At 30.4% G+C, this 27,824-nt stretch overlaps 2 protein-coding genes across 3 annotated transcripts in view; one reads left to right on the forward strand and one right to left on the reverse strand.

Moving 5' to 3' along the window:
* The window catches only part of Epg5 (ectopic P-granules autophagy protein 5), a 239,997-nt gene that overhangs the window by 64,316 nt on the left and 147,857 nt on the right, over window positions 1–27,824 (reverse strand). For both annotated transcript variants that reach the window (XM_075375997.1, XM_075375996.1), the window contains exon 27: window positions 3,440–3,571. In XM_075375997.1, coding sequence (XP_075232112.1) covers window positions 3,440–3,571 — 132 coding nt within the window. The remainder of the gene's footprint in view (window positions 1–3,439; window positions 3,572–27,824) is intronic.
* Window positions 6,298–27,824, forward strand: part of LOC142330358 (uncharacterized) — a 48,765-nt gene continuing 27,238 nt past the window's right edge. Inside the window, exons 1-4 of the mRNA XM_075375584.1 lie at window positions 6,298–6,577; window positions 7,456–7,772; window positions 11,734–13,561; window positions 20,294–20,475. Coding sequence (XP_075231699.1) covers window positions 7,463–7,772; window positions 11,734–13,561; window positions 20,294–20,475 — 2,320 coding nt within the window. The 5' untranslated portion in view covers window positions 6,298–6,577; window positions 7,456–7,462. The remainder of the gene's footprint in view (window positions 6,578–7,455; window positions 7,773–11,733; window positions 13,562–20,293; window positions 20,476–27,824) is intronic.

Below are 27,824 nucleotides of genomic sequence, written 5' to 3' on the forward strand. Positions count from 1 at the left end.
GGTATCACGGTGGAGCTCCTTGTTCGCACCCTGCCCGTAATTCTTGGCCCGTTGACTAGGGTATTCAATAGGTGTTTGTTCGCCGGGTATTTCCCGGCTTGTTGGAAGCGAGGAATTCTGAAGTTGTTGTTCAAGAGTGGCGACAAGGACCCCACCGTTAGTTCTTCTTACCGACCTCTGACGCTCTTACCAGTTGTTGGAAAACTTTTCGAAAAGGTTCTTTACCTCCGCATTAATAGTAGGCTCACAATAAATCGCATGCTGATGGACGACCCGGTAAGACGGCTTTAGACCCGGTAAGAGCACAGAGGATGCGATTATTAGGGTCCTGAATCTGGCTTCGGGCAGCGAGTGCAAGTATGTACTCGGTGTCTTTTTGGACATATCCGGGGCATTTAATAACTTGTGGTGGCCCTCTGCCTTGTTCCAATTGCAGAAGCGTGGTTGCACGCAGGAAGAAATTAGGACTCTCTCGAGTTATTTCAGCGATAGAACTGTCATCCTTCGTGACGGCAGTTCGCAAGTAGGAAAGACCCTGTATAAAGGATGTCCGCAGGGCAGTGTATTAGGTCCACTCGTCTGGACCATCGAGTTTGATTCTCTCATGCGGATGCGCTTGCCTGGTGGCTGTCGCGTCGTGGCTTATGCCGACGATGGGCTGCTGCTGGTTGAGGGTGCTGAGATCGAGCTTAGAGCGGCACAGGCATGTAGGGTTTTGCGGTTGTGGAGTCTTCAGCATAAGATGGTTTTCAGTGCGGAGAAAACCACTATGATGTTTTTGAAGGGCCGTTTAGCTGCAACCCGCCATCCGCGGGTTGTGATGGACGGTTGGTCTATTAGGTATGTCACTTTTCAGAAATATCTGGGTGTTATCCTTGATGAGAGGCTTCTCTTCAAGGAGAACCTTCAGTATGTGGCGAAGAAGGCGATTGATGCTTTCTTCGGCGTCCGTAGAGTGGTCCATCCCGATTGGGGGTTGAATTTCCGTACCATGCGGATTCTTTATAAAGGCGTCTGTGAGGCCATTATCTTGCACGCTGCGCCCGTCTGGGCTCATCGTTTACAACACCAAAGTTATAGGGACATTATTTTACGAGCCCAGCGTCTTCTTCTTTTAGCGGTTGTCGGTGGTTACAGGACTGTCACGCGAGAGGCAGTGACTGTGATCGCAGGATATTTCGGCTACGGAACGTAGCCAGCGGTATGTTGCTAATAAGGCTGGCCTTCTTACCACTGGGCGTATACGTGAGATCGAAGACCAAGGTTTTGACTCTTGGCAAGATAGGTGGAACTCTTCTTTGACAGGTCGTTATACGCATGGTATATTCCCCGATGTTAGAGAGTTGCGAGCAATTAGCTGGGTATCCCCCAATCGGCATACCACTCAGTTCCTTTCAGGACATGGTGCGTTTAGGGACAAATTGGCTAAGTTTAGGTTGGTTGATTCCGGCTTCTGTCCGGACTGTAGGGTCGATGACACTGTGGACCATGTCCTCTACATATGTCCCCGGTACGAAGCTGAACGTACCAGAGTTACTAGGGAACTCGAGAGAGTAAACTCTGTTTTTGATCTACGAGCCAACTGGAGGACTCGTAGAGAGTGGAAAATAGTTGCTGGCTTCCTTCGCTTCCTCGCTCTGAGCAGGACCGCCTGGGCAGTTGACTGGCCGAAGGTAGGCGCTTAGGCAGCGTGCCTCGTTTAGATGTATTGGTGGTATGCATTGAATCAGGCTGTCGGCGGAGTTGCAGCCGTTGTCGGTGGGCGGGATTATTCTTGCCCGGTGGGTGCGGTCGCGCTCCGACGAGGGCATTTTGAGCTAAAGTCACTGTCGGCGGGGCTTCTCTGGGTGCTGCTCAGGTGGTACGTAGGGGAGTCTCGGCGGCAGTTGCGAAAGATGGTGAATGTCACGCGGGACTCCGCGATGGCGCTGTACGGGAGTAGGCGTTTATTCTCCTCTCCCGGGCAGACCGACACGGAGTCAGATAGAAACTCATTAGAGTATTAAGCGAGGTTCTTAAGGGAACTAGGTCTAAATTTCGATGTTAAACTTTAGTGGGAAGTTTATTGTTGAGGTTGTTAGTGCGGATCTGAGACATTCAGAAAGTGGCTCATTATAGTAGGATCTAGGCGCGGAGTCTTCTTTCCGCGGTTAGGTTTCTAGCTTAGTTCTTGAGGGCGACGTGGTAGCTGCAGGTGTCCGTTGTCTTCATTCTGAAGGCATAAACATGTAAATCTATCTCGGGGTGAACTTTTACCGATGTAGATGTCCCTTGGGGCATCTGCATCGGTGGCATCTCTGCGGGGCCTAAACTGTAAGCTGTGGTGTGCATCAGTTTGAGGGCGAGAAGACGTCCTCCGTTAAAGCCACTACTGGCTAGGAACGGAGGGGGTGGTGTAGCGACCGGACACGCTACGAGGTGGGTTCTTCTCCCCTCGGGGGGGGGGGGGGGAATCGAGATGATGGTTGTGTTTGAATTTCTTACGAATAGGCGAACTCAGTATCTTTCCACTGCATGCTTTGATACTCAGACTTTGGCTCAAAATGATGCATCCAAATTTCATCACAGGTTAAAATCCTGTCGAAAAATGTGTCACCTTCATTATTGAAATGATTCTTGAGTTCGGTGCAAATGCAGAATCTCTCGGCTTTGTGATGTAAACTCTCTCGGAACCCACCTTGCACAAGTCTTACAGTAGTTCAGTTTGTTTTGAATGATAAAATGAGCTGTGCCAACACTTATTCAACATTTTTCAGCAATTTGTTCAACTGTAAATCATTGGTCTTCTTGGATAAGTAAATTGATACGAGAATCTAATGCCGAGGTCAACAATGCCATATTCTTTGTTCATCCAAGAGAATATTTCTGACAATTGTACACTTTCCAAAAGTAAAAATTGGATCACAGAGTGCTGTTCTCAAAAATACTTTCTTCGAGAGGACATGCCATTGTAATTAACACTTAAGAGGTTATGTTTACGCAAATATTAATGGAACACCTGACTAACACTCTTCACAATGTTGCCAAGTAACACTTACAAAAGTCCAAATTGCATTAAGCATTTCATTCACTAGAAATGTTTGTCGGTTTAATTATTGAATAACAACACAAAAACAAATTGATGGCCGCAATTTTGGGCTTGGATTAATATTATGACCAACATATGTGAGTTTTTCAGAATCAAGAGAAATAAGGTTAAACAAGTAGAAAATCATGTCAAATACCCTGTTATTTCAAATTTAACACTGAAGTTATAAAAAAAAAAAAAAAAAAAAAAAAAAAAAAAAAAAACACCTGCACTTATTAATAAAAACTCTCTTCTGTTAGATTAAATTAAAATAAAAAAAAAAATATTTAAGTTTTCATGAGCTGTTTCATTTTTAAATAGCACTGAATGCATGAATGATTCAATATTTAAAAAAAAAATTATTAGACTGACCTCATGAAGAATTAATTTATTTTCATCTGGAGATTTTCCTGTGTATGTTAAAGCTTTAACAGTTAATTCAATCAATTGTGAACGTTCACATAATTTAGGTCGTACTGACAACATCCAACGAGATAAATCAATCTGCAAAAAATAAAACATACACAACATAAATCAATAAAGTAAGAAATTAAGTACTGTTTCTAAAAACAGCAGGATTATATTAACATGTTTAGAACATAATCAAAACAGAACAGTACAATAAAAGAGATAAAGTTCCTGGAACTGGCATAGCCAATCATTGGGCCTGGAATACTTTACGAGCGATTGGTCTCTGGAAACAGTGGTCTTTAATATCAGGGCTGTGAAATCCGTGAATAGTTGTTAAGCATCTATAACTGTGTATATAGAGTTGTAACATCTATGAATCTAGTTAACTGCAAACTATGCTTGCAGGGAAAGAGGTGACTGTGCAACAAGAAGCTCATTGAACTCACAAGCCGAATTGGCAGTGATTCCTGCTTTCTTGAGTTCAACAACAAATTGTGAAACACCAATACCCAATAATCAGAAAAGTTTTACTGACCATTCTAGTTGGCAATCTATACAGATTTCTTTTAAAACTAAATCTGGTATTGGTGTTCACTGCTATCAAGACCATATAGACTCATAAAAGGCAGGATGTTTCTAAAATCAGGGCTTCTTGGACACAAGAGAAATGTTTTTGGCTCAAATAGATACTTCAGCTATTTTGGCTGTAGTTAAGTTTTATAATTTACATCTTGTACCTCACTCTGTCGGTTGCACCCTTGCGTCTGTATATTAGGTTCATACGAAACTGGAGTGCAAAGCAACGGTCAATGTTGCGGTTGACTGTCCTTTTGCCCAGTTCAAAGCTGTAATTGGATTGCCTGTATTTTCTGAGAGAATATTCTCACGGTCACATCTACATCTGTGCCTGTTGATATAGCTACCTATTTTCTGAAGCTTGTACATTTCTGCATGCTTTGTATTCTAATGGTTGATAAAACTTCTTACTTAAGATGTTAACTTTAATAAAAAACATTTTTGATGGAAACAACAAACTACATATACTGACTCAGTATCGGATCTGAATAATTAATCAACAAATATTCATACCCAAAGAATACATTTTGTTTCAGTTTCCCAAAGTTAAAGAAAAAATAAATAATGTAGAAGATGAAAACTATAAATAAAGCAAACGTTTCATTTCAAGCTTTAATTTTTTAACTGTTTTTTAATTCAAATTCACAGATACAGCAAAAAGTATTTAAAATGTATGGAAGAATTAGATGACTGGAATTACTAATGATTGCAATATTTAATACAAGATACACACTTGAAAGTATATTCCAAAGTTTATTTCAAAGTATATTTGAAATTATCCATATATGAACAATTTTAGGTATGTTTCGGCAGAATATGAGTAGAAGTATTATAATACATTATTTTTTCATTTGAAAGAGAGAACAACTAAACAAATTATAAACAATTACCAAATAAGCATTTAATAAATTTTTATTTTAATCATAAAAAAAAATTTTTTTCAAGCAACTTTAGAATCAGCATTACATAAATATGATCCACGAAGAAATAAAAGGGTATTCAACAACAAAACAAAGAATTAAAATCAATTTTGTAAGAGACTACAATATTTTGGATTGTTTTAAATCAAAATAATTTTAATCATTTTATAATTCCTAGTCGCTTAACATTTTAATAATTCTTATAGTAACTTAAAACAGCACCTGTTCTTGTATCTGCTTGAATTGAGCTGTAATGTTGTGTTATATATATAATTCATCCATTATAATGAGATAGACTATTACAAAACACTTATACAAAGGATATATTATGTATAAATTATATATTAAGTTCAAAAATGATTTTGATTCATATACACAAAAAATATATACACATATATTTATTTTCATTTTCAAGAATTACATTAAAATATAAACAAAAAATATCTGATTCTTTAAATGGACTAACATAATCTGATTTTTAATTTTTTTAATCTGATTTTTAATTTTAAGTCTAAATATTAAAAGAAATATAAATTAAAGTAAAAATTAAAAGAAATTGCTATTCATTAAATAAACTTGAAGAAATTATCAAATTTAAGCATTTATACCATGGAAATGAAAAAAATCTAGAAAAAAGTTATTGAATCACTGAGCAACAAAGGAACTTATCTAAACACCAAACCCTACTCAAAATAAACAACAAATTCATTTGAATCAGGCTGCCAATCTTTTAGTGGCAATACGAACCGGCATTGTTGTTATCAGCAATGAATATATTAATATATTCAATAAAGAAATAACAAAATAAAGAATAATAAACGAGTTCCTTAACAAATCACACATTTTTTTGCATGTTAATGCAAACTTTATGCATGATTATAGGTTAAGGTATCAAGACCGAGTTAATTAAGGGGATCAATGACTTGTTCTCTTAGATTTTAATTTACATATTACTATCAGATTAGAGAAGTTATGTAGAATAGTAAACTAAAAAAACAAAAAAAAAAAACAACTTATTAAAAAATAACTTCCTCAGAAGAAATCTATTACAAATAACTATTGTATAAAAAATGATCAACTTTTTATCAACTTTTTAAATGATCAACTTAATTTAGAAAAAAAAAATAGGAAAATCCACAGGAAAAATTATTTTAAATCCAAGTGTTATTTATTCATAGTGATAATTAATAATTAAATTAAGATAACATACTACTTACAAAAAATGATTAAAAAAATTAAGTATCACAATTCTAAATACACTTGAAATTGGTGATATCATACAAACGTAATAATGATGTTACTTGTTTCACGACAATACAATTATTATCTTAACATGAATGTCAGATGAAAGTGATAGACAACAGCTTTCTAAAAATTTTGTAATAAATACGTTCAGTGAACGGTCAATCATTCACTTTGAACTTCAGCAACTTCATTTTTGTGCTAAAGCAACAAGCATTAAACTAGAAAAATTAGTTGACAGTATTTCCATCGTGAAGGAACTGCTACAAAATTCTGAGAGACTTAAACGAGTGTCGTCTACAACCAATATTATCCATACTTTAAAACTTATTTCTCAGTAAAATCCTCACATATAGCTAAGGTATGTAGTACATTAACTTTAATGTTTTGCTAAATCAATCAAAAAAAAAATTTTTTAAATTTTAAATTTAATTTTTAATTTTAAATTTTTTTAAATTTTTTCAATCAAACCACCTGAATAGTATTTCACAATTTTTTGTCATTATCAGTAGATTTTATGCATCTCCAAATTCTTTCCATTCTGTGATAATCTTTTAACTTTATAATAAATGTTACATTCTGTATTCATGATTATTTGTTTTACATCACCAAATCTGATTTCTACCATTGGTTTTACCTTTCAAGAACTAAATTAAAATTCACGATACCTTATTAACAATTATTAACACTGTCTGAATATTTTTTTCTGTTTGTAAGATGTCAAAGAATTTTCTTTCCTAAAAATCTTTTTATTTTTAATTAATCTAATTATTACGCCACAACAAAGAGTGTTATGTAAAAATAACAAAATTTTATTATAAATAGGTTTTAATACCAGTAACTCTGATAGTTTAAAATTTCTTTAGCAATAAAATACATAATTTGATGTTAAGTTTAGCTTCTCTTGGACAAACAAATTATATCTTTTATAACCTTTCAGTTCTGCAACATTTTAAAACATTTCAGGATGTAACTTCCTGATATAAAAATGCTATGTGAACTAGAGATGTCAGTACTTGAAGCCATTTATAAAGTATGAGAATCAGTACATTTACTCATCCTTTTTTGCAGAAAAAAATGATACATACTATACATACATAAGTAAATCATACACATAAAGTTAAAATTCTTGCAGTACTATTCTCAGAAAGTTAGTATACAGATATTAGATTTAAAAATAACAAAATTATAGAAAGTTAAATAATAAATAATTAATATTTTTATGACATTTTCTTACAGCACAAAAATGAAGTTACTCGCAATAACAGTTATTATGTTAATTGCTGGACTACAACTTATGGAATCTAGACCGCTTAAATCGCATAAGGGTGGAGTACAAAAAGACCACAAAAATAAAGAATTTACAAATACAATATTCAATGCAAATACAGATAAAATTGAAAACAATAAATTTGAATCTAATCGTAAAACAACAAAAAGAAAAACGACGACGACGACGACAACAACAACAACAGAGACACCAACAACAGAAACTGAAGATCTAACTACACTAGTGGATGAAACATCTGCTGTCACAGAATCATCAACTTCTGAAGGTAAAATATCTTTATTTTAATGCAAAATAATACTCTTTTTAAGAGTTATTCACAATATAAACTGCAGCCTATCTGTTGGAAAGTTATTTTTAAAACCATTACCTTAAAAGACACTGCCTCATTTGACGACATTAAAGAAAATGTTATTTATTAACAGTATAGCAGAATACATAAATCAAAATTTTCAACTGTAAATTACAAAATGTTAGGCATCATATATACTCTATAAGAAATTCAGACACACACAAACTTCAAGGAGAATCTAGCTGAGTAGTATATAATTTAGTTTGGTTTTGTACATGTGCAGAGTTATGGGAATGGGAAACAGTTTTGTTAGAAAACCCTAAGATTATTCTCTAGTAACTTTTACTTATTATCTAAAGGACAATTAAATTGTTTTAATGAGTATTTTAGCGCATTAACACAACGAAATACTGAACTTTTAATGGACTTTTTCTCATGTAGCATTATTTATTATTAGTATTTTTTTTTTATATTTTTTTTTTGTAATAAAAAAATTAGAAAATTAAATACAATTGTTGACAAGACACACCTTAAAATATGAAACAATAATTTTTTTTAATTGTAGCTATCACATTTTGTCTATTATTAAACCACGATTATAATATATATTTATAATTTATATCTTCCTAAAAAAAATTGTGGAAATCAAATAAAACCATTCTTTTTATGGATATATATCAAATTTAAATACTTTTTATCAAAACATCTTTTATGACAACGTTAAGTTCATCTCAAGTGAGTGATTTTTAAAGCATTCAGTGCACTGTATAGTAATAAACATGAATTTTATGGGAAAACTGGCATCGTTTGTAACCTTAGTACCACATAAATTTAATTATTATATTCTAGAAAGCGATTAAAATTCTGGAAGTCTGAAATTGAAATACAAAGGAAATAAAAAACCAAATATTTATTAAATGTAGCCTGAAATCATTAGGCTAATGATTCATAACAGACATACTAAAATTGTGTGTATATAACACTTTTAAAATGTTTCTTACATTAAAAAGTACTGCCTTTTCATAAATTTTAAAACATATTTATAAAACAATCTTTTAATTATCATTCATTTTGATAATGAATGAAGTATTTAAAATGAATAAAGTGTTTTACAAATTAAAATGCTACATAAATAATATAATATATAATATTAACATCATACTTCTGTAGAGTACTGATGTCCTATACATAAATAATTAATTTAATTATGATATTAAACTATAAACTATATTACATAATTAAACTATTTAAATATCAATATTCAACTCAGTACCTGGGATAATGTATAAGATGCAATGTTTTGTTAGAGTAAGGGATAGATTAATCTGTTGCTTTACATTCTCTGTTCTAGTCATTTTTATGGCTGTAATGAATATAAAGCATATGAAGTATGTGAGGTTCAATAAGCACTGGTCTTGAGTTGTTTTCTCTGGCAGTAATGATGGTCACTAGATGACCAGTTCATGTAGTAACCACCATAATGAGGTTCATATTTTGGGGTGAAATCATCATATTTACATACAGAGCATATTTACATACAATTATTATGCAATCAAAAATTGGCATACGATTGTACAATTGTAGATTTGGTTCAATGAAGAAGGCAATTGGAAAGAATTAACTTCTTACATTCCCTAGTAAGCTTGGCATGTTATGCTCATTATTCTTACAGATAACTATGTCATTTTTAGCAATGACTTATAACTAGGTTATAATATCAGGTTATTTAAACTGTTACTGTTATGGCACTTAATAATATTTATTTGTTAAATAAATATTTTTATTTTACAAATATTTTATAATTTTAAAGAATGTAGAATAAATCTTCATCTCCTATCGAATAAAATTAAAATATTAACATGTAGTGGAAATATATTTTTTTAAATACTTATAATAATAATTTATTTTTTTTTAATTTACAAAAACAGAGCTGAAGCACAATTGAGATATTCTAACTCTTTTTAGAAAGAGTAAATTTTTTATTGTATGAAAATTCAATAAAAAATTTTCTATTAGAAAAATAAACACTAAACAGATAAAAATTAATGGTCATTTATTTGTTTGTTTTATAAAGCTAATAATATAGTAATGCATTTAAGTAAGGTTATTCTTTTGGACACATTCAGCGAAATGAAAACAATAAACATATAGCAATGTGATAAATACCTCTGTATACAATTAAACTATATTTCTTGAACAAGAAAAAATAGGTTATTTGTTGATTTTGTTTACTTACTGTAATCTATACTTTTTCAAACAGTTAATGCTAGTTGTTTATTTATTTTAATAGTGAATTCTTATGTACAGAGCCGATACACATCATTTACTTTACTGTTCTGTACTTGAAATAATTAATTAATTTTATTCTTATGTATCATTTATTGAAATACGTGCTATATAATGCTTTAGATAAGCAAAGATTTTGCTGACATTACACTAAGATCCAGTAAGCAAAACATACGCAAGCAGAAGAGATCAAAGTTAAGATAGGTTCATACATTCACTTAATTTAAATTAAATGAAGGAAGGAAGGGATAGTCAATTCATAGAGCAAGCCCTTAGAAGATCTGAGTATAATATTTTACAATTTAGCTCCAGACCAGTAAAAATCACTATTTGATATAAATATCATCATAATGGTAAAATATATAATAAAAAGTACAGCTGTTTGAATATTTCAGAGCCAAAAGAACGTTTCTGCTAAATATTTTATTTTCTATTCAAATGTAATTAATTTTCTTTCAAAGAATGATCTCAATCACCAGTTTCTGCCTAACACATACGTCAGTAGACCCTAAATTCCATATTAAAATAATTAGAATAATATCTTCATTATTAATGTTATCCAGTTAATTTAAATTTTAAATAATGCAGGATATTTTTTTTTTCAAATAAAGTTTCAAAATTTTTTTTTCAAACATCTAGTATAAGAAGAAAAATGTACCACATAAATTTTTTTAGTAGGTGATAAAATTATATAAGATGCATCATGGTTTGTGCTTAAACCATGATGCATCACTACTCATCTGCATCACTACCCAGCAGTGTTACCATAATCTATATGCTTAAAAAAAGAATTATTTTTTTAATAATCAATTTAGGTATAACAGTGTAGACTGTATACAGGATACTGTACATTGCCTACAATAATACGAATATAATTGTAACTGGTGACTGGTATCCTACCTTACACAGTTACACTGTTAATATCTGAGTAATTATAAATGAAAATTGTAATTAATATAAATCTGTATAAAATCACTACAACAAAAAGGGAGGAATGTGACTGTTTTTATTGTTAACTAATACAAGGAAATTTTATTGAGTAAAATACATTTTCAAAAAAGACTAATTTCCATTATAGCTAAAGATTCATTAAACTATATAATAGGGAATGATAAATATCATAAGCCAAATCTAATCCTTCACCTAGACCATTATAAGTGTTATATTTCTATGGACAAGTAAATAAAAATGCATTATACACTTTGTAAAAACAACAAACTTGAGTTTATGAATTAAATGTGAAATTTTTAGTGATAAAAAAATATATTAATTGACTAATAAATAAATTTAAAGACAAAGTTAGGTACATACAACATTATGTAACAAAAGTACAAAAAAACGACGTAAAACATTTCTGGAAGTTAATAGAAAAAAGTGAGCAAAAAGTTTTAAATTCAGTTTAGTAAAATAATCACTGATATCTTATTACAATTAGTAAAAGCAATCTTCCCCAAATCAGGCATGAAATTACAGAAATACAAATAAAAAAAAAAGAGAAAATTTTTAAGAAAATATAATTAAATAAATTAAATAAGCACAGCATTAAATCACCATTACAAATCACATTACTGTTTATTTATTTACAAATCATGAATAAAATACAAAAATTAAGCAAACTAACAGAATGATGGTATATCTGAATGTTAAACAGGTACAGAAACACCATCACCAGGCACAGAAAGTACAGAGGCATCATCTGCATCAGAAGGTTCATCCCCAGTAACTGAAGTCACAGAAACATCATCAGCATCAGAAGGAACTGAAATTACAGAGGCATCATCTGCATCAGAAGGTTCATCCCCAGTGACTGAAGTCACAGAAACATCAGCATCAGAAGGAACTGAGGGTTCATCTCCAGTGACTGAAGGAACTGAAGCCACAGAAACATCATCAGCATCAGAAGGAACTGAAACTACAGAGGCATCTTCTGCATCAGAAGGTTCATCTCCAGTGACTGAAGTCACAGAAACATCATCAGCATCAGAAGGAACTGAAACTACAGAGGCATCTTCTGCATCAGAAGGTTCATCCCCAGTGACTGAAGTCACAGAAACATCATCAGCATCAGAAGGAACTGAAACTACAGAAGCATCATCTGCATCAGAAGGTTCTTCCCCAGTGACTGAAGTCACGGAGACATCATCAGCATCAGAAGGTACTGAAACTACAGAGGCATCATCTGCATCAGAAGGTTCATCCCCAGTAACTGAAGTCACAGAAACATCATCAGCATCAGAAGGAACTGAGGGTTCATCTCCCGTGACTGAAGGAACTGAAGCCACAGAGACATCATCAGCATCAGAAGGAACTGAAACTACAGAGGCATCATCTGCATCAGAAGGTTCATCCCCAGTAACTGAAGTCACAGAAACATCATCAGCATCAGAAGGAACTGAGGGTTCATCTCCCGTGACTGAAGGAACTGAAGCCACAGAGACATCATCAGCATCAGAAGGAACTGAAACTACAGAAGCATCATCTGCATCAGAAGGTTCTTCCCCAGTGACTGAAGTCACGGAGACATCATCAGCATCAGAAGGTACTGAAACTACAGAGGCATCATCTGCATCAGAAGGTTCATCCCCAGTAACTGAAGTCACAGAAACATCATCAGCATCAGAAGGAACTGAGGGTTCATCTCCCGTGACTGAAGGAACTGAAGCCACAGAGACATCATCAGCATCAGAAGGAACTGAAACTACAGAGGCATCATCATCATCAGAAGGTTCATCCCCAGTGACTGAAGTCACAGAAACAACATCAGCATCAGAAGGAACTGAGGGTTCATCTCCAGTGACTGAAGGAACTGAAGCCACAGAGACATCATCAGCATCAGAAGGAACTGAAACTACAGAAGCATCATCTGCATCAGAAGGTTCTTCCCCAGTGACTGAAGTCACGGAGACATCATCAGCATCAGAAGGTACTGAAACTACAGAGGCATCATCTGCATCAGAAGGTTCATCCCCAGTAACTGAAGTCACAGAAACATCATCAGCATCAGAAGGAACTGAGGGTTCATCTCCCGTGACTGAAGGAACTGAAGCCACAGAGACATCATCAGCATCAGAAGGAACTGAAACTACAGAGGCATCATCTGCATCAGAAGGTTCATCCCCAGTGACTGAAGTCACAGAAACATCATCAGCATCAGAAGGAACTGAAACTACAGAAGCATCATCTGCATCAGAAGGTTCATCCCCAGTGACTGAAGTCACGGAGACATCATCAGCATCAGAAGGAACTGAGGGTTCATCTCCCGTGACTGAAGGAACTGAAGCCACAGAGACATCATCAGCATCAGAAGGAACTGAAACTACAGAAGCATCTTCTGCATCAGAAGGTTCATCCCCAGTGACTGCAGTCACGGAGACATCATCAGCATCAGAAGGTTCATCCCCAGTAACTGATGTCACAGAAACATCTTCAGTGTCAGAAGAAACTGAGGATTCATCTCCAGCGACTGAAGGCATTGATGTGTAGGGTTCATCTGAGCCTTTCTTTACGTCATGTGAATCTGTTTTTGATACTGAAATAACTGAAAGTTTTGATGCAGTTTAAGCAACAGAAATATGTCTTGTATGTAATTTGCCCAATTTTTTTATGAGTAACAGGATGATAATATATGAAGGTTTTTTCATTTTTAATGTATATTTAGAAAATACTAAAGAAATCATATAATATCTATATTTTTTATTGCCATTTCATATTGTAAAAAAATTGTATTTTATTATGAATCATTTGCTTGTTGAATTCTCTAATTTTATGAAATTGTAACATACTTCAAGGTTATAAAGTTCTTTTAATAGCATTAATAAAATAACCCGTCCATTTACTTATTGTTACTTACTTTCTGTTTTTATTTTCCTTTTATGATTGCTAAAATTTTTTTGTTTAAACCTATTGAATGTACCAGGTTTGTTTACATATTTCAAATAACATGAAAAGTAAAAGGTTAGTTCCAAATTAAACGACTATAGATTGATTATTATGAAAGCCATTTGTTATAAGTAAAAGGGGTTTCATATAGCAATATTTTTTATATTGTATGTTAAAAAGTAAGCTAACAATATGCAAATGCTACCCATCAAAAGTGGAACTGACTGAGCATCTAAACCTATATTAGGGCAATTAGTAATTAAATGTGAAATTGCAATTCATCCTTCTTGAGTCTCTGGTTGTTATAGAACAGAGAACAGAGTCTCTATTACACTGCACTTTACTGTCTAACTTATAATCATTATTTCAAATAAAATACAAACATGCTACAAAAAGTATTACTTCAACCTTACTGAAGATAAATTTATAAAATGTTATCATTTTTTTAACATTTAAAAATTGGTAATAAAAAAAGAAGAAAACACTTCTTAATTCAATTACACCATACTATAGTAGTTACATTAATATGAAACATATTTTATTTATTTACTAATTACATCTAGTGCAAATTAATTGCAACAATTAGGAAAATTATTTTTAAACAAACTAAAATTCAAATTGGATCAACTCTTTTTTATAAAATTCAAATACTCATACCTATTAGTTAAAAATACCTGTAATTATAGTTACTGTTGATCTGTCGTCTACTTAAAAATATATATTTAATTAATAAATCCAAAAACAACTTTAGTTTATATACATATGCATGCAATGTAATGTGTTTAAAATAACACTAGCCACAAGTAAAAGATCGTGTGTAAAACCTATGGATCAGTCAAGTTCTGAAACCATCTGTTTACATAGCTTCAGGATGCCAATATAACAAAATAATTTCCTAAACACGCAGATTATAATTTTAGTAGAGGGAGAATGCTGCCAAAAAGTGATTTTCTTTATTCCTAGTTTTAAATAAAATGTAAGAAACTTCCAAACATTGGAAACTGAAATTTTGTTTTTAATATGTTAAAGGAAGAATGTAACTTCTTAACTTAGTGTGCATAAGTCTCAGGATATCTGCTTTGTTTAATAAGGAGCTGCATCCCTCTTTATGAGGTGACAATGTACAGAATTTTCAACTTAGAGATGCCTCAATAGTTTATGTGCATACACATAATAATTTACAGAAGGTGTTGAAAATAACATCCATCCACTTCTATGCACTTGTCAACATGTTTGACCATGTTCCTGGCTAGTTTTGTTAGCTGTACCCTGTCTATTCCTGGATGGCATTGGTAATGTTTGTCTTCAATTCCTGCAGGGTGTATGGATTGTTCCTATAAAAAATTTCTTTTCAGTAACCTCATAGAAAGAAGTCTGGACTAGTCAGATCAGGGGATCTTGATGGCCACAATCCTTTAGAAATAATTCTTCCACCAAAAAAATCCTATAACATTTCCACAGTAGAGAGAGTAGTATGATAAGTGACACTGTACTGTTGCAACCAGCAATCACACTCATCCTCTTGCAGTAAGGCTATGAACAGTTGGATAATTTTTTCCACAGTTTTTTCAAAAAACAAGGGTCCTATTACTCATCTCCTTGAAACTGCACACCGTATGCCTGTTTTTTGTGGGTTAGGAGAGATTCAAAGAAAATGTGTAGGTTTTCAGTACCTCAGGTCTGGTAGTTCTAAATATTAATTACTCAACAAGCTGAAACCATGATTCATATATGAAGAAACACTATCTAAAATGCCAATGTTATCTCTAATGAAGTTCTTGAACCATTGAAAGTAATGAACCCTTTTAGCATTAACAGCATTAGTTAGCTCATGGAAAAACTACACTCGATACGAATAACACTTCAGCATTCTCCTAACCGCAGTGGGGGCTGAAAGTAGTGATATGTCCTTTTCCCGGCTTAGTTTCCACAAAGATTTATGAGGAGATCTTGTAACTGCCGCTTTAGTGTCCTGTGTCATTAAAACTGACCACTGTTGGGCAAGTTTCTGGTCTAATTGAAACTGCTTCACAAGATTTTTTAACTAACTTCTGAGTAACACTTTTCATTGGTGCTTCTTTTTCAAATTTCTCCCTGAACGTTTGCCAACATGAGTTCATTTTTAAATAAGTTTTCATCACAAATACGTGTTCTTTTACAGTTAACTGCATTTTAACAAACAATAACAAATAATTATGCAACCTTGTTCAAAAGCCAATGCTCAGTACAGACTGGCAATACTCAAATGTGGAAGCATTAGTCCTCCCCATTACAGCTCTAGTCATACCAACATCTTCCATATTATTTTACCCATCTCACACCGACATACATGCATTTTGACATATGGATTTAGTATAAACTACTGACTGATGGAGCCTCTTTTTAAGTTGAACACCCTGTACTTGCAGATGTTGTACAACGGATTTAACAGGCCAATACTGGATATTTTTTTATTGGAATCCAAGAAAAACTATATAATTTAAAAGATTTTACACAATTGTTGTGCAGTTGATGTTGAATAATTGCACATTTTTCATAAAATTTAATTAAAGAATTGTGGTAAACTTAAGATTCTTATTTGGCAGGATAGCATGTCAGAAAAAGTTTAAAAAGATTGGAAGGAGTTACACTTTCCATGTAACATTCTAAATAATAAAATAATTTATTTTTAAGTACTAAATAACATAAGAATATATTTATTTTAGTCTCTTGAGTAAACAGATTTTTCTCACTATTTTGAGCTAAGACAGCAGTAATTAATAAGAGATAACAGTTTGTATAACATACACTACAAATGCACATGCACAAGTGTGCATGTACATGTGTCCAAAAACACACCGATTTTATAAATATATATATATATATATATTATGCTAAAGTAAATTGCATTGAATGTTGTTTTGGAAATAAATGGTGAAAGATTGTTAGGATTTTTTTAATATAATGCCTGAATGTTATTTTAAAATGTAAAATTTATAACTGATGGTCTTAATTGTAGTTACATAATGTTTCCTGTATTATTGTGCTGAGTCAATCTTTCCCTAAACTTTATACAGGAACATAAAGGTATACATAAAGGTATTATGGATGTCAATGCATCTGTAATAAAAGAAATCTAAAAAAAATTAAAAAACTTATTCAAAAATGACTTTGGCACTCTCTGTAAACATGGTTTGGTTATCACTGCCACACACATTTTGTTTTTTAAATCTTACTACCCTGTTTTTATGTTTACATATAGACACTAATGCAACTGAAATAAATGAAGAAGAAACTTTTTATTTGTGTAAATTTACTAGTCAAAAAAGTAATTATTATGATAAAAGTACATTTTCAATTTTAACTTCTAATATAATTGCTATGCTCAAAAATTATTTGATCTAAAAATATAGATTTTTTACTGACTCTTATCCTATAGCTGAGCTGCAAACCCATTAAAAACTTAGTAACTTTTAAATTGTGACACACAGTCTAAGGGTACTTGTACTGAATTTTCTCTAACAGAATTTTCACATTTTCAAATGTTTCTTTCATATTAGTTGCATATGTTAATTGTGCAGAAGGAAATCTATTACCATTATGAAAAAGGATAGACAGCCTTTAAAGTAGTGTTTGAAGAATCTATGAACAGTCTCTATTCTGCAGTTATATTCATGATGAAGTGCATCCATGAAAGAACAATATTGTCACAGTACACTACTTTGTTCAGAATATAAACCTTGAAACTCTTCATCATGATTCTGAAACAGTTTAGTGTCAGTATGGAGAAGCTAGCCTTTTAGCCCAGATCCCAAAAGGTTAATGTGTTTCTTCAAGTTCTAATCCTGAACATCATTTAATTTACCTATCAGATGAGGCTCAGGGCAAGAGGATTCTGTTGCAAACATATTATTATCTTGCTCCTCATGATGAACTTCAGAGCCTACCTCATATTCTGATTCATCAACACAAGTTAGATGTGTTGGAGGATGTGATAAAGGTAAAGCCTCACCATGAGAGTCTGGCTTTATAGCAGACAGTACATTCAGGTACTGCACCATGTGTTTGAATTTATTACTTATTTCTTTTATTTTTGTAATACAGAAATAACAGTCTGACAAATGATCTTGTAGTTCACACCATATCATCAATATGGCAAATTCACGTGCCAATTATTTCTAGCCAGTCTGTCAGATGTTTCACACAGGTTTAACAGCAAATGTGAAGGCACAATTCTTATGTTGATCATCAACTTTACAGTGAAAATATAGTTCAGAGCATTTTTTAACTAGTGGAGTAAAACTTTGTTATCATTCTTTAAAAGTCAAATCCTCAAATATATAATGGTATTTATTTGGATCATTTATGCACTTCCTTGGCATATTTATTCAGCGACACAAGACACTTGACATAGTAACTATAAATCACAAAACAAAATGAAATCAAGTATGTGCATACACAGCAAATGTTTAAATAACATCCGTGTGTTAATTATATGACTCAGAAGAACACTTTGTGCTGACTTCCCAGAACCTACATTATATGAATTACCATTCAAATACAGCTGTTGCCTTCATAATATTATGGTTGTAGCCCAACCTCTGTTAGAAATAATCTAAAATTTTCTTTTATGCAATAAGTTATCCCTAAAAATATAAATTCTGCAAAAGCAATATTTAAAAAATGTTATCACACTAAAGCTGTGGGTGGAAAAATCTGATTGTATTTTTGAATTCAGCAAAAAAACTTACATTAAATGTCCCAAAAGCCGCATTCATTACGTTATAAATATAAACACCATTAAATTAAAAGGTAAATGTGTTTAAAGTCCATATTAGTTATTTAAATACAAACACAAGAAATAATCTTAAGAAAAATACATTAAATATAAAAAAAAATAAAACAAAATAATTCACAATACAGAAACCGATATTAAAAATTATTTTCAGCAGATATTTATTTACATATACAGTGCACAGAATGCAGATTAACTATGTTTTCTTGTTTGCTTTTAATTAGTAAAATTTAAAAATTTACTAACAGAGTAATATTGTTTCTATAAAAAAATCTTTTAATTGTATTTTAAACAAAATGGTAAAAGATTTTCAGATGGTTTGGTAATCTATTAAAAATTTCAACAAAAGCATAATAAAGCCTTTTCTTGCAAGCCGAAGTATTGTGTTGAGTTATATGAAAATAATCATTTAGTAAGGTAAAGGTAAATTTTTTTTTTTTTTAAGAACAAGTGATCATTCTTTTTAGCAAGGATTGCACATTCATAGATATAAATCCAAAAATAATTTAATGGATTTAATCTTCTAAATATAGGTAGAGTGATTCATACTTATGGGCGCCAGATAATGACCTGACAACTGCCCATTTCTGTATCTTATTAACTCATTCTGATTTTTTGAGAGAGCTCTAAGAGATGGCATTATACTTTATTTGAGAATATATTTAGGCATAATAAACATTTACTAATGATGACAAGCTTAAGATTTTATTAATGTGCTTTAGAGCAAATCAATATAGCTTTATTTTGCTACAAACAAAATAAATTTGATCATCACACGAGAACTTGTCATCTACTAAGATAGTCAGAAATTTTGCTTAATTGGCAACAGAAATACTATCGTTATCATTGGTGATAATTCTATCCATGCGATCACCAATGTTACATCTACGTGAGAAGCAGAATGCAACAATTTCATCCTCATTTAAACTCAGATAGTTACAATTCATCCAGTGAATAATTTTTTAGCAGCTATCAAGAATTTTCAATTCCTTTTAAATAATTATCTTCAGATATGGAAACAGTTGTGATGTCTGTGAAAAGAATTATGATTAAAGTCTCAAGATTTTGAGGGAGGTTATTGATAAACAATAAAAAAAAACAAGAGACTGAGAACACTTCCCTGAGGCACTCAGTGTTTTACATCCTGACATGACGAGTTAAATTTTACATGTGTATTCTTATGAAATGATGAAATTTTGACTACTTGTCTACAGTTGGTAAGATATGATTAACAAATTGTAAGCAGCTCCTTTGATTACCATAGCTTCTAAGTTTTTCGTCAATAAAAAATGTGGAACAACTACATAGAATGTTTTATTGAGATTGCAAAAAAACTAAAAACTGAATTTTTTTGTTGTCTACAGATTTAAAATATTTTCCAGAAACTGGGAACAGCTGTCATAGACAATTTTTTCTAAAACCACGATGAAATTTTGTTAGTACAGTATACTTTTTAAGAAGATTTAAAAGTCGATTTTCATATTTTCAAATATTTAGTAAGTAGACAATAATCAAATCGGTCTATAATTTGTAAATTAAATCCTGAACCTTTCTTAAGGAGAGGTATACCAATGGAAGTCTTAAGGCAGTTAGGAAATACTCAGTTGCTGAACGATTCATTATTAAAATTTGTAAGGGAGATAACGATACCATCTACAACTTCTTTTAAAATAGCAGGAATGTCATCAATACTCACAGAATATTTACTCTTTATATTTCAAACAGGTCTTAACTTCTTGGGTATGAACAGGAAATAAAAATACTGATCCATCAACAAAAATATTTAAGAGGAAATGGCTTTGATTGAAATTTATAAATATTAATCCTTTATCACTATGACAAAATCCACTAATATCAATCCATTATGACAAAATATGAAATATTGTGAAAATTTTAATATTACTGTTATTTGAAATACTGGAAAAGAAATTATTAAATTCCTCTGATACCTGAATAGGGAATGACATAACGTAAGTTAAGTCCTTTTGTAATTTTCATGAAGTTATTTGACCTATCTTACTTTCAAATTTGCTTTTATTTTTGATAATTGGCCAGATAATTTTGGAGTTATTGTTTGAATTAGACATTAAATCATAATATAACATTTTAGCAGTATGAATAACTTTAGTGAAGATTTATTGCAGCTCAAATAATTCTAGAAATTATGAGATAAATTATATTTAGATATTTCACACAGATTTCTTAGTGTAGAACTAGATTTTACAATTCCTTTAATACTCGATGCATTCTTCTTTTTAAGTTTACATTATTTCTTTTTTTACTAAAGGACAAGCTAAAAAGACTCTTCTGAAACTCATTAAGAAAATTGTTAAATTTTTCATCAAAGCTAATTTTGTTATTACTTTTACAATTTGTTTCAGATAACAACGTTCTCAAGACTCTTAACTGAATCTTTATTGATCATCAATTTCAAAAAATAAAAGTTATCATTTTTTCATTACATGTTTTCATTAAACGATACCATTGCAATTTGACAATTATGATCTAAAAGACCGTAACCTGCACAAAAAGACTGAAAATTATTTTTCAGAAAATTTGTAAAAGTATTGTCTACACATATGGCTGAAGTCTTTGTAATTTTAGTGGCTGGGAAATTGAAATACTTAGACCTGTTAACTCAAACTGTGAGTTAATAGTTCAATTGTCATGAGACTAGAATTGTCTAGAAAGTTAATATTAAAATCACCACATACTATGAAATGGAATTTATTAGGAATTTTAATAAGAGTTTCAGATAGTTGAATAGAAAGGTTTCAAAAGATCCAGAAGAAAGTCTATCAACTACCATAAATAAAAACTTTAGACTAGGGCAGTTAATTAATCAGCATTCAAAAATTAATTTCTCCCATGAATATATAATAACTTTCATATTTATTAAAAAGGAAATTTTTAACAAAACTCGTGATTTTTCCTGTTTTTATAAGATGCTTACAAAAAGCTTCGGCAAGCTTAAATTACTGAGCTCAGAAATGGCTTGTGTTGGGCAGTCAATGTTCTGAAAAATATACAGAATCTGGAAAATCATTGAAAAGAAATATTATTAAGCCTTATTTCTTAGGCACTGAATATTTATGTAAGAAATCTTAATGTTTGTTGGTTAAAGTTGTTTGGGAGGAGGAATTAATGTTAAATACATTAATATTATTAGAATTTACTGTGACAACTATTACAGTTGATTATGATAACTGATAGAAACTCTTGCAACCTGGACACGTTCTCGAGAGGGGTGCAAAGATTTGTATTGAAAAAAGACAAATCCACAACTTTCTAGAGAGAACCAATCTCCTCCCTCAGCTTCACCACATCAAGGTCAACGGCGGGTTGCAGTTGTTGGAGGCCAAAGCCTCCTTGTTCCCCAAAGCTGAGGCCAAGGTCAACGCTTATCTTCAGGTCAGAGACCTTCAAGTATGAGAACTCCATTTTAAAATGTATTCAATTATAAAAATACATAAATGATGTTAAATATTTACTTATAATTAACTGCAGAAAGAAATATACACTAAAAAGATTAAACAATTTTAACAGAGTAAGACACAGTAAACACAAAAAAAAACAAAACATATAAAGAAAAACTCGATATAAATTACTTATTATTTTGTTATTTATTATTTAGATATAAATAACAGAAAAAATAAAATAAAACAAAGGACTAGAGATAATAATAAATTTATTCTAAAGGCTTTTAACTTGCAGATCCAATCGTCAACAGGAATAATTGATCCAATTTTAAACAGTTGATAATTATAGTTATTACAGTTAATAACTGTATTAAACATTATTTTAAGAATATATATAATTTTCTATAGTGATGATATTTCTTATTTTCCCTTACTTAGACTCAAAGAAAATAATCTGTTATTAATATTTGCAGAAGTTTTATTTTTCTGTAGGAAAGGATTACTCAGAATATCCCTTAAGTAACTGCTGCAACTGTGCAACTTGTGTACATTATACGGCATTGTGTTGCAGGTTTAAACTATCATAAAGGATTGATATTGTATTGGGTGATTATGTGGCCAAAAATGATGAATTTTGGAAAGAATCTACCATTTTCTTCCTTGTTTATTGGCAAATTCATATCCATTTTATGGTATTATCATATTAAAAAAAAAGAACTTTTTTCTGACTGTATACTACACAATTTATCTTTCTGTAAAATAAATTTTCGTATGGATTTGCCATTCAAAATTTTCTGGTGAATGGGCATACCTTTCAAACTCCTACACTATTTACTTCATATATATATAAAACTTTAAAATAGTATACGAGTGTAATTGCCGCAATTCTGTTAAAATGTGTTATTCGTAATGTGTTATCTTAAGCAGTATATTTTCAAAAACTGCTCTGTTTTTAAGTCTTCTGTACCTCTTCATCAAAATGTTATTACGGGTTCTCATAACGTGCACTTATTTGGTAATCTATTGCTCATTACATGTGACTATCATACATATGCCAAATATGTATGGTAGAAGAGTAGAATTCATATTTCAAATACAGCTAGAATAACTAAATTAAAGGGGAAAATATGATCATTGTCAAAAATGGGGTATCAAATATTTTTGAAAATGTTTACACTTTAGGGTCCAATTAGTTCATTTAGACAAAAAAACACACACTTATATACGTATATGTGTGTGTGTTGTACTGGTTTTGAGCTTACATCTCAGGATTAACCGAATCGGTTTTCTTAAAATTTGGCTAATATTTTTCTACACATGGGGTACTGATCATATTAGTTTTTCTACAAAATTTGTTAAACGAGTGAGATATATCATGAAAAACAAACTTCCAATTTCTTCAGAGACAACTTTATTAAAGCAAATTTGTTACCAACAATGATTTATAAATAATCCAAAATTTTTTTTCCTCCATCTCTTAAAGTTGAATAATACATATATTTTTTATTTGCTCTACAGCCCTAACTTTTAAATATTTTCATAAATCTTGTTAAAGTTTATACTATTTAAAAATGCAGAAAAGTCTTTTTGTAAATTTTCTTTCTTACTGAAGCCTTTTCTTCGCCTTTATTGAAAAGAGAGGTGCAAGACTTAGAGAAAACTTTACGTTGATTAAGTTTAATCTATATAGAAATATTTTTAGAAAAATTTTTCTTAAAATTTATTCCCCACTTCTAAATAATATACATACTGTTTTTTGCTTTTTAATTCTCTTTTATGTTAATAGTGGGAAAAGTCATGCATTACTTTTCCAGTTTTTTTTTCATGTGATAACTGCTTTGGATATTATCTTTAATTAAAAAAATTATACAATAACTCCAATCAGCACATTATCTGAATTAATCAATGAATATTCATAACCAAATAATATATTTTGTTTCAATGTACCAAAGTAAGAAAAAAAAGTGATGTCATTAAATAAATAAGAAGTTGTATAAGTAAAGCATCCTCTTTATTTCTAGGTTTAATATTCAACGTTCCATATTCTGCATTCACACAGATACAGTAAAAGAAAAATACTTAAAATATTTGGAAGAATTTTGGTGAAATTATCAATGATTGCGGCGTTTAATACAGTTACACAATATAAAATATTATTAAAATGATCAAAATCTGAACAATTTTCAGGTATGAATCATTGAAAAAAATGTCACTTGCTAACGTAAAATTAAAAAAAAAACAGAGCAACAACAACCTACATGTGTTATCAATAGAAATAACAGATTAAAAATTTTATATTTGATTATGACAATAAAAAAGGTGCTTCATAACACTAACCGTTTGCTTCAAATATACACCGGTATATGTTATCATGTATATAAAGTGATCAATTCATTAAAAAAAAAATTACTCTTATAATAAATAGTTTTTCATTTACAACAGTAAAAATTCATTTTTCAACAGTAAAAACATCAATCATATGACTAATGACAACCCTTCAATTCCAACCCTCCAAAAAAAGGAATAACTCCCTCAGAAAAATAAATCTATTATAAATAACTATTATGTAAAAGAGAGAATGATATTGATCATAGAAATTTAAGTTAATTTACAAAAACATAAAAAATTGGAAAATTCACAAGGAAAACTAAATTGTTTTACATCCAAGTGCTGTTATTCATACAGTAATTAATAATTACAAATTAAGATAATATAGTACTCTGAAAAGATTGAATAAAATTAAATTTTCAGAATTCTAAATATTCTTGAAATTGGGGATATCATATAAATATAATGATAATGTTATTCATTTGATGACAATACAATTATCATTATCTTAACACGAATGTCAGATGAAGTTTTGATTTTCGATGGTTTCGAAAAAATTTTGTGAAAATAAATACGTTTAATGAACTTTATGATAATCTGAAGTCCAACAACTTCAATACAGTGCTAAAGCACCAAGTATTACAGTACAAAAAAATTAGTAAACAGTTTTTCCAACGTGAAGGATCTTCTACAAAATTCTGAGAGACTTAGACAAGTGTGTTATAACTAGTACTATTCATATTTTGAAACTTATTTCTCAGTAAAATCCTCACATACAACTGAGGTATGTACATTAACTTTAATGTTTTGCTGTATCATCAATCAAACCTCATGAATCACATTTCACAATTTTTTGTCATTATCAATAGTTTTTATGCACCTCTAAATATTATTAATCTACTATATTTTTTTAATTTTATAAAATTTGTCACATAATTCTTTATTCTATAACTCATCTTAAAGCTTTTTTAATATTAAACTCACCTAATCTTTACGCCATAGTGTACTCTGATATTTTAGATTTGAAAAAGTTTTATGTTACATTGTATTCTTAGAAATGAATATTTTTAAGGAATAAATTGTATAAAAATTTAATTTTAATTATATGTGTAAATTCTAATCTTCAAGATTAATCTCCCAATTTTTTTCTTTTTTGACAAATAAACTACATCATTTACAACCTGATAGCTCTGTAACACCTTAAACAAGTAACTTTCCGAAATAAAAAAAGATACAAAGTAGAGATAAATGTCAAATAGTTCAATACATTTATGTAACAAACTGTTTGGGGGTTCATCTTTTATTTATTTAATTTTTGTTAGTTCCTCAGCTGATCCTGCAATAAGGTAACTTAAGGGAAAGATTTTTGAAATTTACATAGTTTACTTATTAAAATATTATACAGTTTACATGTTTTTTCTATTTTAAATATTGTTTAGTATCAGATTATTACAATATAATGCTTGGTATTTTTGTAATATCCAACAAATTTTCATATGAAAATTCAAGAAAATTGGTAGCAAAATTTGCATTCACATATGATAGATGGTAAAATATAGATTTAAAAAACTAAACTTACTTTCAGTTTCATATAAATTATACTAATACAAACTTAAGGTGAAAAATAACATTAATTACTGGATTCCAAAAACCCTTACTTCATAATCATCTACATCATGTCTCTCCCCATTCCTTTTGTTATTTTCATAATAACTAAATTCTCTGACCTTGTTTTGACAGTTTTTTAGTTATATGCAATGAATTTTTTTTAAGCTAACTCACATTGCCATTATGTAAACATCTGTAAAAAATAGAGGAACGTTTAATAAAGGTAGAATTACCAAACAAATTTTTTTAAATTTTAATTATTGTCTTGTATATATTTTTTAGGGTTATTGCCTTGGAATTATTTAATTCCTCAAGTACTTTATTATTAATATTCTCATTCTACTACTTTATAAGTACTTATAAAAAAAAAAATAAACCAGTAACAATACTATTAAAAACTATAACAGTTAATTTTTAGTAAAATGAAAGACAGATAGTAAAATATAGTACTACTAAAAATCTTCTTTGATATTTAAAGTTTAGGATTACTAAGTTATTGACAATCTGTTTTTTATTAAGGACAAATTTCAAAATATTAAAATTGAAACAATAATAATTTTTTAGATATTTTTTGTATTTGATGAATTTATGGTAATATTAAAAACATAATTTAACATATGATATCAATACTTCTTAAAATAATTATGTAAGTTACTTAAAAAAAAAAAAAAAAGGAAAAAGATCTAATAACAAGTGAAGAATGGGGAAATTAATATAAAAATCAGTTATTATTAATAAATTTCAGAAATAAAACACTTTTTTATATAATTATTACATAGTGTTAACGACAATGTTTATTTTATAAAAATTAAAGATGGATAATATTAGTACTTTGTAATATTATCTCTATCAAAACTGTTTTAATTTTAAAGGATTCTTATAAACGTCTGTCTATTGCATCACACTACATAAAACTTAAAAAAAAAAAATTAAATCAAACGTTTCATTTAGTTGTAATCTTATCACACCATAGGAAGATTAACATTACAAAAAAATAATTGGGATACAGTTTAGTAATTTAATCGATATACTGCACCCATAATATAAATATATATATTTATATCATATATAATAAAATCTATATAAAGCTAACTACATCTGACTTTACTCTGTAGATGATTACAAGTATTTAATAATTGCTGAACTGATTTATGTGGGGTTTAAACAAACTGGTTCATTGGAAATGGTTGTCTACAAAAAATTACAGAAAACTTAACTTGGGTACATAAATATCCAATGTATAGAGAAATAATTGAGAAAGATTGTTACTTTTCATCATTGTTCTTAGATGGCGGGATTCGGATATGTGATGTTTGATAAAGGAGCACACAATTTTTCAGGACATTAAACAACTGTTTTCATTAACCTAACATAGTTCCAAGGATATCGTTACACTGTAATGAGTAAAATATAAAAAAAAAAATTGCATTAAAAATAAAATATGTTTAAACAAAAAATATTTATATTATAAATAATGAGGAATATGGATGTGTAGTGTATAGTTACATTTTCTTAATGGGATCAGAGATATAAAGTATACGAATTGGTTTAACATCAGGTCATCTTTTTTATATAATTAATTTTTTAATTATGATATAAAACTATAAAAAACTAACTTCTAAAAGCTAATAAGCTTGGCATTTTATGTTTGTTATTCTTAGAGATAACTACATCATTTAGGCGATGAGTTGTAACTTGATTACCATGTCAGTTTGCCTACAACTGTCACTGTTT

This window comes from Lycorma delicatula, chromosome 9 (assembly GCF_047948215.1).
Source record: "Lycorma delicatula isolate Av1 chromosome 9, ASM4794821v1, whole genome shotgun sequence".
NCBI classification, from domain to species: domain Eukaryota; kingdom Metazoa; phylum Arthropoda; class Insecta; order Hemiptera; family Fulgoridae; genus Lycorma; species Lycorma delicatula.